The sequence below is a fragment of the Gymnogyps californianus genome, chromosome 7 (genome assembly GCF_018139145.2).
Source record: "Gymnogyps californianus isolate 813 chromosome 7, ASM1813914v2, whole genome shotgun sequence".
NCBI classification, from domain to species: Eukaryota; Metazoa; Chordata; class Aves; order Accipitriformes; family Cathartidae; genus Gymnogyps; species Gymnogyps californianus.
In genome coordinates this window covers 35,596,463-35,608,631 of record NC_059477.1, presented here as the reverse complement: position 1 = coordinate 35,608,631, position 12,169 = coordinate 35,596,463, and the positions used below count along the sequence as shown (strand labels likewise).

Genomic DNA, 12,169 nt, shown 5'->3' with positions numbered 1-12,169 from the left:
TTAAAACATTAAAATACTTTGAAAACAAACAAAAAATAGCATGTGGCTACAGTACACCGGGGGGGGGGGGGGGGGGGGGGGGGCAAGAACTGGGCCAGACCTGGTAGACACAGCAGTCTGTCCTTCAAAGCCTGAAGGACTGTGAAAGGTGGAAAGATAGAGAAAGAAAAGAGCAAGCCTTTGAACAGATTTTTTAATTTTATCCACCTGAATGCCAGAGCCCCAACAGTGCATGCCCTTGCCCCCTTTGGGACCAAAAATCCTTCAAAAAGAGGATGAGGGCCTATGGCTAAACCCAAGAAGCGATGGACACCACTGATCCCATCAGCGGGTGTGCTGGGACAGCCGATCAGGGCAGAGCCACGCTTGTTTGCTCCAGTTATGTGGGAGCACGGCATGGAGATGGTGGCACTGGCAGCATACTGGTGGGTGGCAGAGCAGGCTGGAGGGCGCAGGCAGCCGACGCTGGTGGGAGGCTGGGAAAAGCTGCTTGCTCAGCTGGCCTGGCAGCGCCACACCACCCTGCCTCAGGCTGCAGGATTTTAAAGGATGGGGAGCGTGAGGCGTGGGTTCAGTGCTCCTGTGGAGGTCTGTGGGTGAGAGGGGCTTGAGGGTTTCCTTTGAATACAGCTGAGGGGAATCAGGCTTTCAGGGAGGCTAGGCTGCCCAGGGCTGGTGCTGCGGGGTATCTGGCACCTTCCCCAGCCAGTGTTTCATTCGCCAGCCCAGCTAGCGTCTGGCAGCGCCAACAAGCGCCATGAGGAGTGTGGCCTCCTGCATTTGCCCTTCGGTGACACTTTTTCTGGGGAGGGCTTTTGGCCTCTCAGCGGCAGAGCCTGCAGGAAGCCGTCCTCTCGTCATTTTCAGCACCCTCCTCGCACCACACAGCCCCTCGCCCCATCTTCTCTCAGGCTTTCGGCATTACAATACTACTTCAGCCGGCCTCGTTTGCTCGCCGCCTCTCAGGAGGCCGGCGGCTGCCGGGGCGCGGGTTGGGTAAGAACCCTCCCGCCCGCTCCGCTTCGCGCCGCCTCGCAGGGGCGAGGCCGCGAGATCGGGCGTCATCGAGGGCTGGGGTTGTCGCGCCCGCCCTCGCCGCCGCGCGCAGGGAGGGGCGGGTCAGCCATCTTGGGCTCGCCGGGCCGTGCCTGCGAGCGGGCGGGGGAGGGAGCGCCCGCCTTGCGGAAGTGCCCTCACTCCCCGCCGCCGAGCCCAGCCCCGCCGAGCCCAGCCGGAGCGCGCCCAGGGCTGCCCGCCGTCCCCAGCACCGCCGCTACCGAGGAGCATGGCAGGGCGGCTTCCGGCCTGTGTGGTGGACTGCGGCACGGGGTGAGCGACGGCCGGGGCGGCCGCTGACAGCTCGGTGCCGCCCGGGGCGGGGCCGGGCGGGTTCCGCTGCTGCAGATGGCGGCGGGGGTCGCGCTGCCCGCGGCGGGGCCGGGGCCGGGGCCGGGGCCGGGGCCGGGCCAGCCGCGCCCGAGTCGCTGCGGTGCCGGTAGCGGGAGGGCCGGGCCGGGTCGGGTTGGGTTGGGGGGAGCAGCCGGCAGCCTTCCCTTCCCCTCCCCTCGCTCTCTCCGCCGGGCCCTTCACGGCCGCCCGGCGGGGAGGGGTGTCCCGGCGCGGCCCCGCTCCCCCGCCGTCAGTCCGCGCCTCCGGCAGCCCGGTCGCGCCGGGGCCGCGCCGGTCGCTCCCCCCGCCGCCCTCCCGGAGCCCTCGGGCCGCCCCGCTGGCCGGGGCCGCTCGGAGCAGCCGCCTTCGCTCCTCGGCCGGTGCGTGCCGGGGTGCGGGGGACCCTGTGCGGCTGCCGGAGCCGGGGCTGGCGAGCGGGGAAAGCGATCCTGCGGCTGCCGTGTGCGGCTGCCTGCCAGCTCCTGAAATGCCCTCGCTTAGAGGAGTCACCGCTCTGTCGGGTGCCGTCTGGGGGGTCCTTATGTATTTATTTTTTTTTAAATATGTGGACAATGTCATTTATTCTGTGTTACTTCTCTCAGTGGAAGAAAAAAACCCCTCCCCCTCCAGCGAGCAAGCGCAGAGGAACTTCCTTAGTTTTGTCAAAGCCTCTTCCTGCTTTCGGGCTTTTATACCTTATAAGGCAGTTTTCGGTGTCAAACCTGAACCAAATCCGTTTTAGAAACTCTTTTTTTTATTTAGCAGCTACCAGATGATGAAGAGAATGCGGTGCCAGTGATACATAGCATAAAAAGTGATTCGGAAGAAGGCCCTCGGGATTCAGACTCCCTTTTCCGCCGTGGCATGGCTCCTGGAGGCTTTGGGTTGGGGAGCAAGCCCTTAGAGGTGTCTGTAGGAAGCCGACCTGAAAGGGTTACGTGGTGCTGCTTGCAGGAGCGCACTCAGGAAGTGAAAACCACTCTGTGACCTGCCGTCTGCGGTGTGATTTTAAAGATGAAATATTTCATTTTAGGCGTCATGCATCAGTTTTTCATTGGAAAGGAAAGTACTGGTATATTTTCAAGGCTCTTCCTCTTTAGCTACCACTGATGGCATGCTGATTCTTTAACTTGTCTTTTTGTTTCACATCTCGTCCATCTTGCTAAAAATAATCAAAGAAATTTCTTAGTGAATGCGCTATAGGTACAGATATTTACAATGCTCTTCTGAAAGGGCATGTTCTTTTGAAATCCAGGGACTTGTTTTTTGAAAGCACATGCTCATCTTCCATTCAAGAGAATCTGTTTGGTGTAGGACATTAATAAATTGGTCTTTAGGAAGAGCAGCTATATATGTGTCTGTAATGTCTGCATGTTTAACAGTTGTATGAAGAAGTCATACCTGTAGTTAGGGCAAGAACTAAAGCCTTGAATTTTGTGGGATGAAGGAAGGTTAGCACAGCGGGAATGAGAGTGTGTAGCTGAGTGTAATGGAAGTATACGTGAGTTTAACATGATGTGTATATGCACTGTTTATCTTTCAAAACAAAATATCTGTAATGTACTCTGCCGCATGCCACTAGAGGCTTTTTCTCATCCCACGTGTTTGTGCATTACAGGTAGTCCCATTAAAGACATAATTACTGACTTTATAGGTTTGCAAAATACAGGTTGTGACCACTGGAGTAGAGAGATTCACTTAGAGCTTTCAGTGATGCCAAGCAGGAACAACATGCTAGCATATAGCTGTGGAAGAAACGACTTTGTCTTTTTAATATGAGAGGTATACCGAGGGACCTGAGTGTTAAAACAAATCTTCCTGGGGAAGATCTGTGTGTGAGTACACCAGTGATCAACTTCAGTGCACAGAGCATACTCTGTAACATTCTTCAAGATGATGTTAGCCAAGTCTGGCTCCTGTTTTATTTATTTATTTCCCTTTAGTCTTGAAAGATCTCTCTATGATACTGTTTTATTGTGCACCTTTTTTTTTTTTTTTTTTTAACGCAGCCCAACCTGTTCTGCTCTACAGGCTTTTTCTTTCTGGTGCACTTCATAGTCCAAGGTTGTTCTTCCCTGAAGTTCTGCTTCAGGAAACTGGGGGCAAAGATTTTTAGCACTGGAAACATTACAGAGCGTTGGGGTTGTTGGAATTCATTGATTTCAGTAGACAAAGGTATAAATGGTAAATTTACAAAGGAAAAATCTAATACGTGAGATAAATAAGGAACAGGTGGGTAGTAGTGCAGTGGGATGTGATAGCATAATCATGCTTATAGCTTCTTTTTTTTAATTGGTGCAGCCCTCCCAGTCCATCTCATTTGTGTGTATAAGTGAGAACATGACACGTAGATTATGTCAGCCTTGTGCTCTGTGCAGATCAGTTGAGGTCTCACCTAGGGTACTGTCTTGTCTACCAAAATGAAAGAAAGCAGACAAATTAAAGATAGCCCCTGAAAACAGGAAAAGAGAGGTTTCGAAAATACAACCAAAGCAGAAATGTTGAAAGGAACTGCCTTGTTTAGAACAGGCAAGGCTTTAAAAGTGCATAAATTTTCTGATAAGTAGGGTTCTTTTAGAGGGAGGGGATGATAATTTACAGTCCAAGGAGAATTTACCTTAATCAGCAAAAGGGCAGATGTAAGCAAAGGGTTAAAGGTGTCTTCCTGCATGTCTTGTGCCTGTAGCCACAGGTTCAGTTTGTTGATCTGAGTGGTGTTTTTTTGTGTGTGTTCATTTTTGCCAGCTAAGATCAAGGGGAAGGAGATGGATAAGAAAGGTGACAGAGTTGTGCTTTTCAGCATCAGCCTGCACAGATTAGACAAATTTTAAGAACCCCTTTCAAAGCATAAAGAGACCAAAGCACAGAAGAGGTTGGGGAGATCATGTGATCCCTGTCGTTTGAGGTTTTAACAGGTTAGTCAAACTTTAGGGATCATCCAAGTACATGTCATACAGCTGGAGCTGGCAAATGGGTGAAGTCAGTTACATGGCAATCAGATTATGGGTACAGCAAAAATTCTTCCAATGTTACATTTTTTAATCTTGAAATTTGCGTTCTTTGCTTAAGCAAACCTGATCTAGAAAATAAGGTAATTGATACCTAGTAAGAGCAGATAAATACTGAATTGTGGTTTTAAAAAGCTACTTGTCTGAAGCAGTGTCCTCTTAATTACACAATAAAGTTACAGGCGTGGAAATGAAAAATCTGAAGAGCTCAGTTTAACACAGTTGTTAAAACCAGGATTATCTCTTTCTATAATTGATAGCATTGTCTGATTTAGTTTTAAGTGTGTTGTCGTTTTGTTGGGAAATTTGTAAAATAGCATTGTGGACCTCATTGTCAGGAAGTCTTCGTCCATGTTAATACTGAATTCGGTTTCACTCGGCTGCTGTGAGCCCCTTTCTTTCCCTTCTTTCCATAAAATGTGGGCACCATGTCCTTCAACAATGAGCTATGAAGTAGCACCTGTGTGCTGTTCTCTTCATATCCTTCAAACACTGGTAGATTTTTATGATGTTCACTAACTTAGTATGTATGCTGTGAATGAGACTTACTTCAGACTGTGGCGTATCTAAGGATTACATGCATTTTAAAATAAAAATACAAAAAAACCCCAAACAAACATGGAATTATTTCCATAAAGTATATGAACAACATACCAAAGAAAGAAAAAGACTCTTACTAATTTTTTATTCTTAGTAGGCTGCAGTCTTTTGCTCTGTGCCTTTTGGGTATTTGAATAGTTCTTGCTGCCTGTTCTACAGGCAAACACAACACAGCCTGCAAGTCATGATTAAAACCTCTTCCTATGCCACTTCAGAATTTAGCTTGATTAAGTTGACAAGTAGATTTTAGCTGTGTGTTCCTGTGTGAGTGCAGTTTTTTTTCCTTAGTATAAACTTGTATAACACTGAATTAGCTCATTTGGGATGGCAGATAATTGCAAGTGTTCAAATTAATGGCTCTTCAGCTGAGCTGAAGTGGCTGTGTAACCTACTGCAGTTCCAAAATGAGAACTTAATTTTAGCAATGAAAGTGATTTAAAGAAAAGTATTTGTATTTTCTGTACCTAAACTTTCTGTTTTCTATAGGCTTGTGTGCTGTTTTTCAGTGGCTGTCAGGTGGATCCATTCAATACTTGAGTGTCACTGGTGACCAGCTTCTCTAATGTACCCAAGAGTCTTTTGTTGGTAGGGTCATGTATGTTGGTTAGCATTCTCTTGAGTAAATTGGTTATGTGATTGTGTGGAAAAAAAATCTGTTATCTCGCATCTTGCTTTCTTGTATCTCCGCTCATATGCCAAGCTAGGCCCCTTTTTCACTTCCCTTACACAGGTTACAAAAATGGGTGTGTTTGGGGTTTTTTTCCTTCTTCTTTCCTGAATACTAGGGGAGAATTAAAGGTTTCAGGGTTGGCTGGAGAAAGACTCGCTGTTTGTGATGGGAGCACAAGAGTCCCTCGACACCTCGTGGCAGTCTGGGTTCCCTCTGAGCTGAGAGCCTGGAAAATTGAGGCTGCTCAGGATTTCCACGCTTTCTCGACGTGAAGTTGCAAGCTGTTCTTTGGAATGAGTCACATATATCTCAGAGTTTCGTGGCTGTTCAATTTCTATAACCAGTTCTGCTGTAAATGAAGGAAGGATAAACTTGGGCACATGAAACCTCAGAGAAGCTGAAGTTGGCTGGTGCTCAGGTGGTGTGCACAGTAGAGCGAGCTTTGCACTGAGGGACTTGTCTACAAACCCTGCTTCTCTAGTTAATCTTCATGCAACACCTGCATAGCTTCATGCTCTTAAGTAGAGCAAAGTATTTATGGGTTGAGTGTCTTCTGATGTGAGAAGTTATGACAGGATTACGTTGTTCTGTTTCTCTTCTGGGTTTTGACCTGGTAGTGTGAGTACAAGATCCATGAAAAGCTAATAATCTTCAATAGACGGCAAAGGTATGTGAGATGAGAAATCCAGTGCTATAAAAACAAGGTAAGGGGAAGTAACAGCCTGTATTTTGTTTGATGTGCAACTTTTTTAGTATCTTATACTGGACCTTGAAATTATTTTTCTTTCCTAATGTTCCAGACATGGGTTGTTTCCACAGATTTTCAAATCATAACTTCTATTTAGTATAAACATTTCAGCACTGTGATGTTCTTGCAGTTAGTATTTCAACTGGGTATCTTGTCATGACCTTTTATGGGTTCCAGTGTTCATGAAAACGTTCTCTTCTGGGATGAATTTTCGCTATGTTGTGTCATCCCAGAACTAATTTTTCAGTATGGAAAGCATGAACAAAATAATTCCTTAATGGAATATGGAAAAAATATTCTTCCAGGATTTTAAGAGTATCTTTTGCTTGCCAGTAGCTGAAGTGGTTAGGGAGGGAGAGGGAAATGCTTCATCCTTAACATGGAAAAAGGAGTTGTGCTAGATTGAGAATTGTGGTTTAATACTTTTTTTTTTTTTAAATAATTGCAAATAGGTTCTGAAGACCCATGATGAGCTGTGGTATCTCTTAAATTATTCTAATACATCACAGTCCATGTTGTAACACTAAATGCACAGAGCATACAACATAATTAGGAATAATATGAATTCAGTTAGGAATATATATATTCCTATACTCATATATATATATATATTATATATTTTGGAATTCCATTATAGGAATTGGTTTATATGTTATTTAAATGTGTGTCAGAAGCCATCCAAGATGCGTGGCACCTTCCAGTCCTGTTTCTGCTTTTCTTTTCCCCTGCGTCCCACTTATGCTTGATAGAGAGAGAGAGAGATATATAGAGAGAGATATAAATTAAAAAAGGGGGGGGGGGCGGGCAGCATTTCTAAGTAGAGGACAAACCCACTTGCATCCATGGGCTGAATCTGTAAAGTTAATGATAAATGAGCCACCTTCTGTGTATAGCAGAGCTCCTATTTGTGCGTGCATGGGAAGCTTGCACGGTCACTGAGACCAGAGTATGGCCCTGGTAGTGAGGAAAGGTTTGAGGGCGGGTAGGGTTGTGGGTGTGCATGGGTGGGACAGGGCAGGTTCCCTTCTTGTTTCTTGGTTGGCGTTTAGTACTTGGCTTGAACGTTCTGCCCAGAAAGTATGTTGATTGCATGAGTCTGATGGACATTTGCTTGTCTAAATTAGTTGAAAATACAGTTTCTAGGAGTTCAGAAATACTGTACAAGTTCCTGAGTAGTAATCCATCCTCTCTATTATTTTATAGGCACGTATAAGAAACTTTGCAGTTGGTCTTCTAGTTCATGCAATTTAAGAGTTTCAACATAATGTTTCAACATTTAATTTCATCATTGCAGACTTTCTTTGGGAAATGCAAAAAGGCTTTGACAGTTTCAGACAAATTTTTTTTTTACTTTAGTTTTGGACAGACATTCTTCATTTAAAGACTTAAGGAGAAAATGTTAAATTCAAAGATAAAATAACTAAAAACATATTTCAGTTCGTCCGCAATGAAATTCATGAGTTCTTTTCTGCTCTGTGTGGGAAAAGGAATACCTATTGCTTTAATTTTTGGTTTGTTTTAGTTACTGAAATAAAATATGTTTAGGTGTACGAATTAACAAAAATTGTCCTTGGGTAGATGCTTAAAAATACCAATTTGATTGCAAACTTGTTAGTGTCCATAGCAGTATTACTTTGACCATCAAAATGAAGCATGTCCTTTCCAAGTGCTAGTGCTGATATATTGCTTGCCTTTTTTTTTTTTTTTTATCAGTTGTCAAGGAGGATTATATCCACAATTGAAAAATTCACCATTTCATCCACTGACTTAATGTAGGGTATGACATAATTCAATTTCTTTTTCTTTTTGTTCTGATCATGAGTTTGCATTTTTAAGACTAGACATGGAAAAACTCTAGATAAATTTAGATTATCCCCCCCCCCCCCGAGGTTTCCTTTTTCTCTTTATTATTCTCTTGTGGTCATTTCAAGTGTTTGCAGCTGTGCACAGGATGTGTTTTGGCACGCTCAGTCTGTAGAGAGCAAGATGCAGACAGGAGGTTGTCTGTTGATACTTTGATTGTACCCTGCTATCAATGAATGAATCCAAATTTTAATTCTTTAGTTGATGCAGTATCTCTTATCTGTTTTTTCAGTATTAGCATTTTATTTGTCATGACTTGCCTTAGATTTATCATGCTGTTTATCACCTGCAAGAGCTTTCATAATATGACTGCTTCCATATTTGCAGTCAGACTTCAGAATCTCTGTGATCTTATTAAATGAGACCTGCTTTTTATATTAAACAAAATTCAGTGGTATGTTTTTGTTCACAGCTTAGTGGGGCATTTTTTTCTTCAAGACAACTGTTTCTAATTGAAGCCGTCTTTTATTAGAAGCATGGTGTAACATGATAAATATGTGAAGTGGTGTTTAATGCAAGCCTATTCTTGATGGAAAACATTTGGTTACCTACTGAAATGCTGAAGTGGTAAGCAGTGTACTGGGCAGACTAGAAGTGTGCTGAGACAGTCTCCTGCAGTGCTTGCTGTGTGCTCCTTCTCTCCTGTCCATGTTCTGTCTATTTGGTTTCGTTTTACCCTCTGCTCAGATGAGTGTGATTGGGGCAATAGCATAGTAGCTATTGGTTCAAAGCTGGAGCTCTCAAGTGCTGAAATTGTGCAAATAGTAAGCACAAATGCTCAACTTTTTTTTTAAAGTGGAATAACTTTACAGTCTTAGCCACTGTATTGCATTTGTTTGGAGAAACTTCCAAGTCAGGTTTATATCAGTTATGGCTCTTTCTGCATCATATGACTTAGATTTTACCTATTTAATTCCTTAAAGTGCAAGATTTTGTTCACTTGGAAATTATGTATTAGTTGAGTCAATTGATCCCTCCTTGTTTTATCTGTTGAAAAGTATGTATAGTTAATCTATTCTCTTGGGTTTTTTCTTCCTGATAAACGTCTGTGCAATGTTCAGCTTATTTTGAGCAAATGATGTAGAAAGTTGCCAAATTAATCTCCCCCTCATAATAAGTAATTTATACTATTAAGGCAATTAGTCATGCAGACTTCCAAACTTTTGGAGCGTTCTTTCCTCATTATTTGGAAATACCACATGGAATAGTCAGACTGTGGAAAATGCTCAGAAAACTTGCATAAAAATTAAATACAAATTTATTAAAAAACCTAGCAATATAGGTTAGTATTGTGTGGGTGTAGCGTAACACAGAGGCACTGTTAAGACACTTGTTAAAATGAATTAGTCTAGAAGTCTCAAAGGAAGCAGTAAGTAAAAAGAGAGCATTCTGCTTTTGCCAACACAAACGACTTTCATTATACAAAGATAATATCCAAAGCTGTTTGCTCTTCTTACTTTGAGGAAAATGTAGTCAAAAGAAAGCTAACTTTATTTTCTGTGTTAAAGTACATGTCAGCATTAAATGGATTTTACAAATTAAATAAAATTGACTAGGATTACAAATTTAGATGGTAATATCATCCGAATGCCTGAACTCGGATTTTGTTAGTCTTAAACACTTAAATATGGGCTGGTTTTCAAGTACACTTTTCATGACTCAATCATAAACTAGAGTCTTTTGGTAATAAATACACCTTATCTTCCTGTTTACTTTTAGGAGAAGAGAACTTTTCCAGAGTCAAGTTATCAATGCTGCTGTTTGTGTTGGTTTTTTTTTTAAAAGTTTTGATGCAAGTAAACACAGAGCAAATTTGAAAGTTGATTCTCTTCTACTCTATCCAAGTGTTAGTAAAATTAGAAGCTGCACAATGTGGTAGCTTCCTCTGTTCTCCAGAGTGGTGTAAAAACTGTCACCTGGAGACTCTTATTACAATGCATGTGAATTTATTCTGAATGCTGTGTAGCACAGGCTGCTTTTGCCTCCATGTTCCTCTTAGTCATGCACCTGGGAGGGTTCTGGTCTGGCTACTTGTGGCCATGACTGTGCGGTTTTCGCTGTCCATTTTAGCTAGATTTTACTAGCAAGCATTACAGTCATGTCTGCTTTGAGTTGTAGATGTAGCTGCTGATACAAAGCAGCACTGGATAAATATTCTAGACAAAAATACAGATACTTTTAAAGGTAAGTTAACCTTTTGTAGAGGTGGCTTTTTTCCTATTAAGGAAATAAATATTTGTTAGAAGCATTTCTCTTTCAAGCTGCTTTTGAGCTTACTTTTTAAATTGCACACCACTTCAATCTGTTTATGGTTTGTTTTACAAGTTTAGTACCAGTTCCATTTTCCTAATATAATCTGTTCCTTCAGGGACTTCTGATCTGCTGCTGCTTAACCAATTGGCACCTGATGCTAGAGCTGGGACCTTTTTTAAAGGGGCAGGATGGCTTTCCTCTTTCACCATCATTTTCTCATTATTTCACTTTACGGGGATTTGAGAAGTAAATACTCCCTAGGCTTTTCAGTCTTGTCTGGTGTACAAGAAGGAAGAGAGAAGAAAAGCAACAAATAAAAACAAAGGCTTGTTCAGGCCTTGCAGTAACATGAGGCTCTATGTATGAAGACTAAGGCCTCATCCATGTTTCAGAAGTTTTCCACTTCTTTTTAAAGCAGTTTTGTTATCTAAAGACATCAGACAGTGAAAACACTGTATCTATCTTATAAATTCTGTCTACATAGAATTTATCCAGTTAAAACAGGAAAGGATATTAAGCCCTTTTTGATGAAGTCTTTGATGGACAGGCCATCTGTAAGGAGCTGGGGATTGAAAAGCAGAATCCCTTTCCATTTTGTTTAAAAACTTGGAGTTTCTGCCATTCGATTTATTTCATGCCCTTTTGAATATATTACCACATGTGTGTGTCCTCCTTAGAATCTCCCCACTTTCTGAGCTTTTCTGTAGTGCCTTCTACAGCCTGCTCACTTAATTACAATTTTCCTAGAGTTAAGGTAACTTAGCCAGCAATGAATTTTGCTGCTGTATGCACACCTGCAACAAAGAATTTATATGCTTCAGCAAACTTAAATTGCATCTGCACTATCTTGTATGCCTTCACACAGTGGCCTGCTGTGAAACTATGAAGTTGTGAAATCGTAAATAACATTTCTTGGTTTTGTATCTTTTATCTTGAGCCATTCATAATAACGTTATTTACTTACTAGCAATTTAAAGATATAAATAATACTTGAAATTTCATAAATTGAAATATTGAAGAAAAGTACTCTCTTGTGCAATCATTTTAACTGTTTCTCTGTAAAATTTGTTATGCAACAAGGTGTCAAGCTATGATGGAGGAGATCTGCATAAACAAAGTTTATTTTAGCAAGCAGATTCACATACAAATATAACGGTCCTTGCTGATGTTCAAGTAGTATATATGGAGAATTTACTGCTGTGTTGTCTTGAGAGAAGTGCGGTTATGAGATTGGATTTAAATGGCAAAATGGTTTGCAGACCGTGCTCATGAAGGCAATTCATGTGCAAAGGCAACAGACTTCATAAGATTCTTCAGTGTTCTTTGTTTTACATAATTGAGGCCTCTCTCTGTTTCTGGAGTTTCTCTTTGCTCTTGGTTCACCCAAAGAAATGGCCTCATGCAGCCTTTTTCTCAGTTAAATTCTTTGGGTTAGACCCACGAAGGAGCTTCAGAAAGCTGTGGAGTGAAATGCAGGTTGGTGCATTCAGCTACTCAGCATAGGATTTGGAGACACTAGCATGTAAGTGGGAATTGTCTAAGCAGGACAACAGAAATGCCAGGGTGCACTTAAAATTTCCAGGTTGTGGGCATCGGATTTCAAACTGTAGGAAAATAGTTTAATCAAATAATGATTCC

General features: G+C 42.6%; 1 protein-coding gene across 1 annotated transcript in view; it reads left to right on the top strand.

The window, feature by feature from the left end:
• The first annotated feature begins 1,194 nt into the window (after positions 1 to 1,194).
• ACTR3 (actin related protein 3) overlaps positions 1,195 to 12,169 on the top strand; it is a 32,667-nt gene continuing 21,692 nt past the window's right edge. Inside the window, exon 1 of the mRNA XM_050900166.1 lies at positions 1,195 to 1,329. Within this exon, the coding sequence (XP_050756123.1) occupies positions 1,286 to 1,329 (44 nt within the window). The 5' untranslated portion in view covers positions 1,195 to 1,285. The remainder of the gene's footprint in view (positions 1,330 to 12,169) is intronic.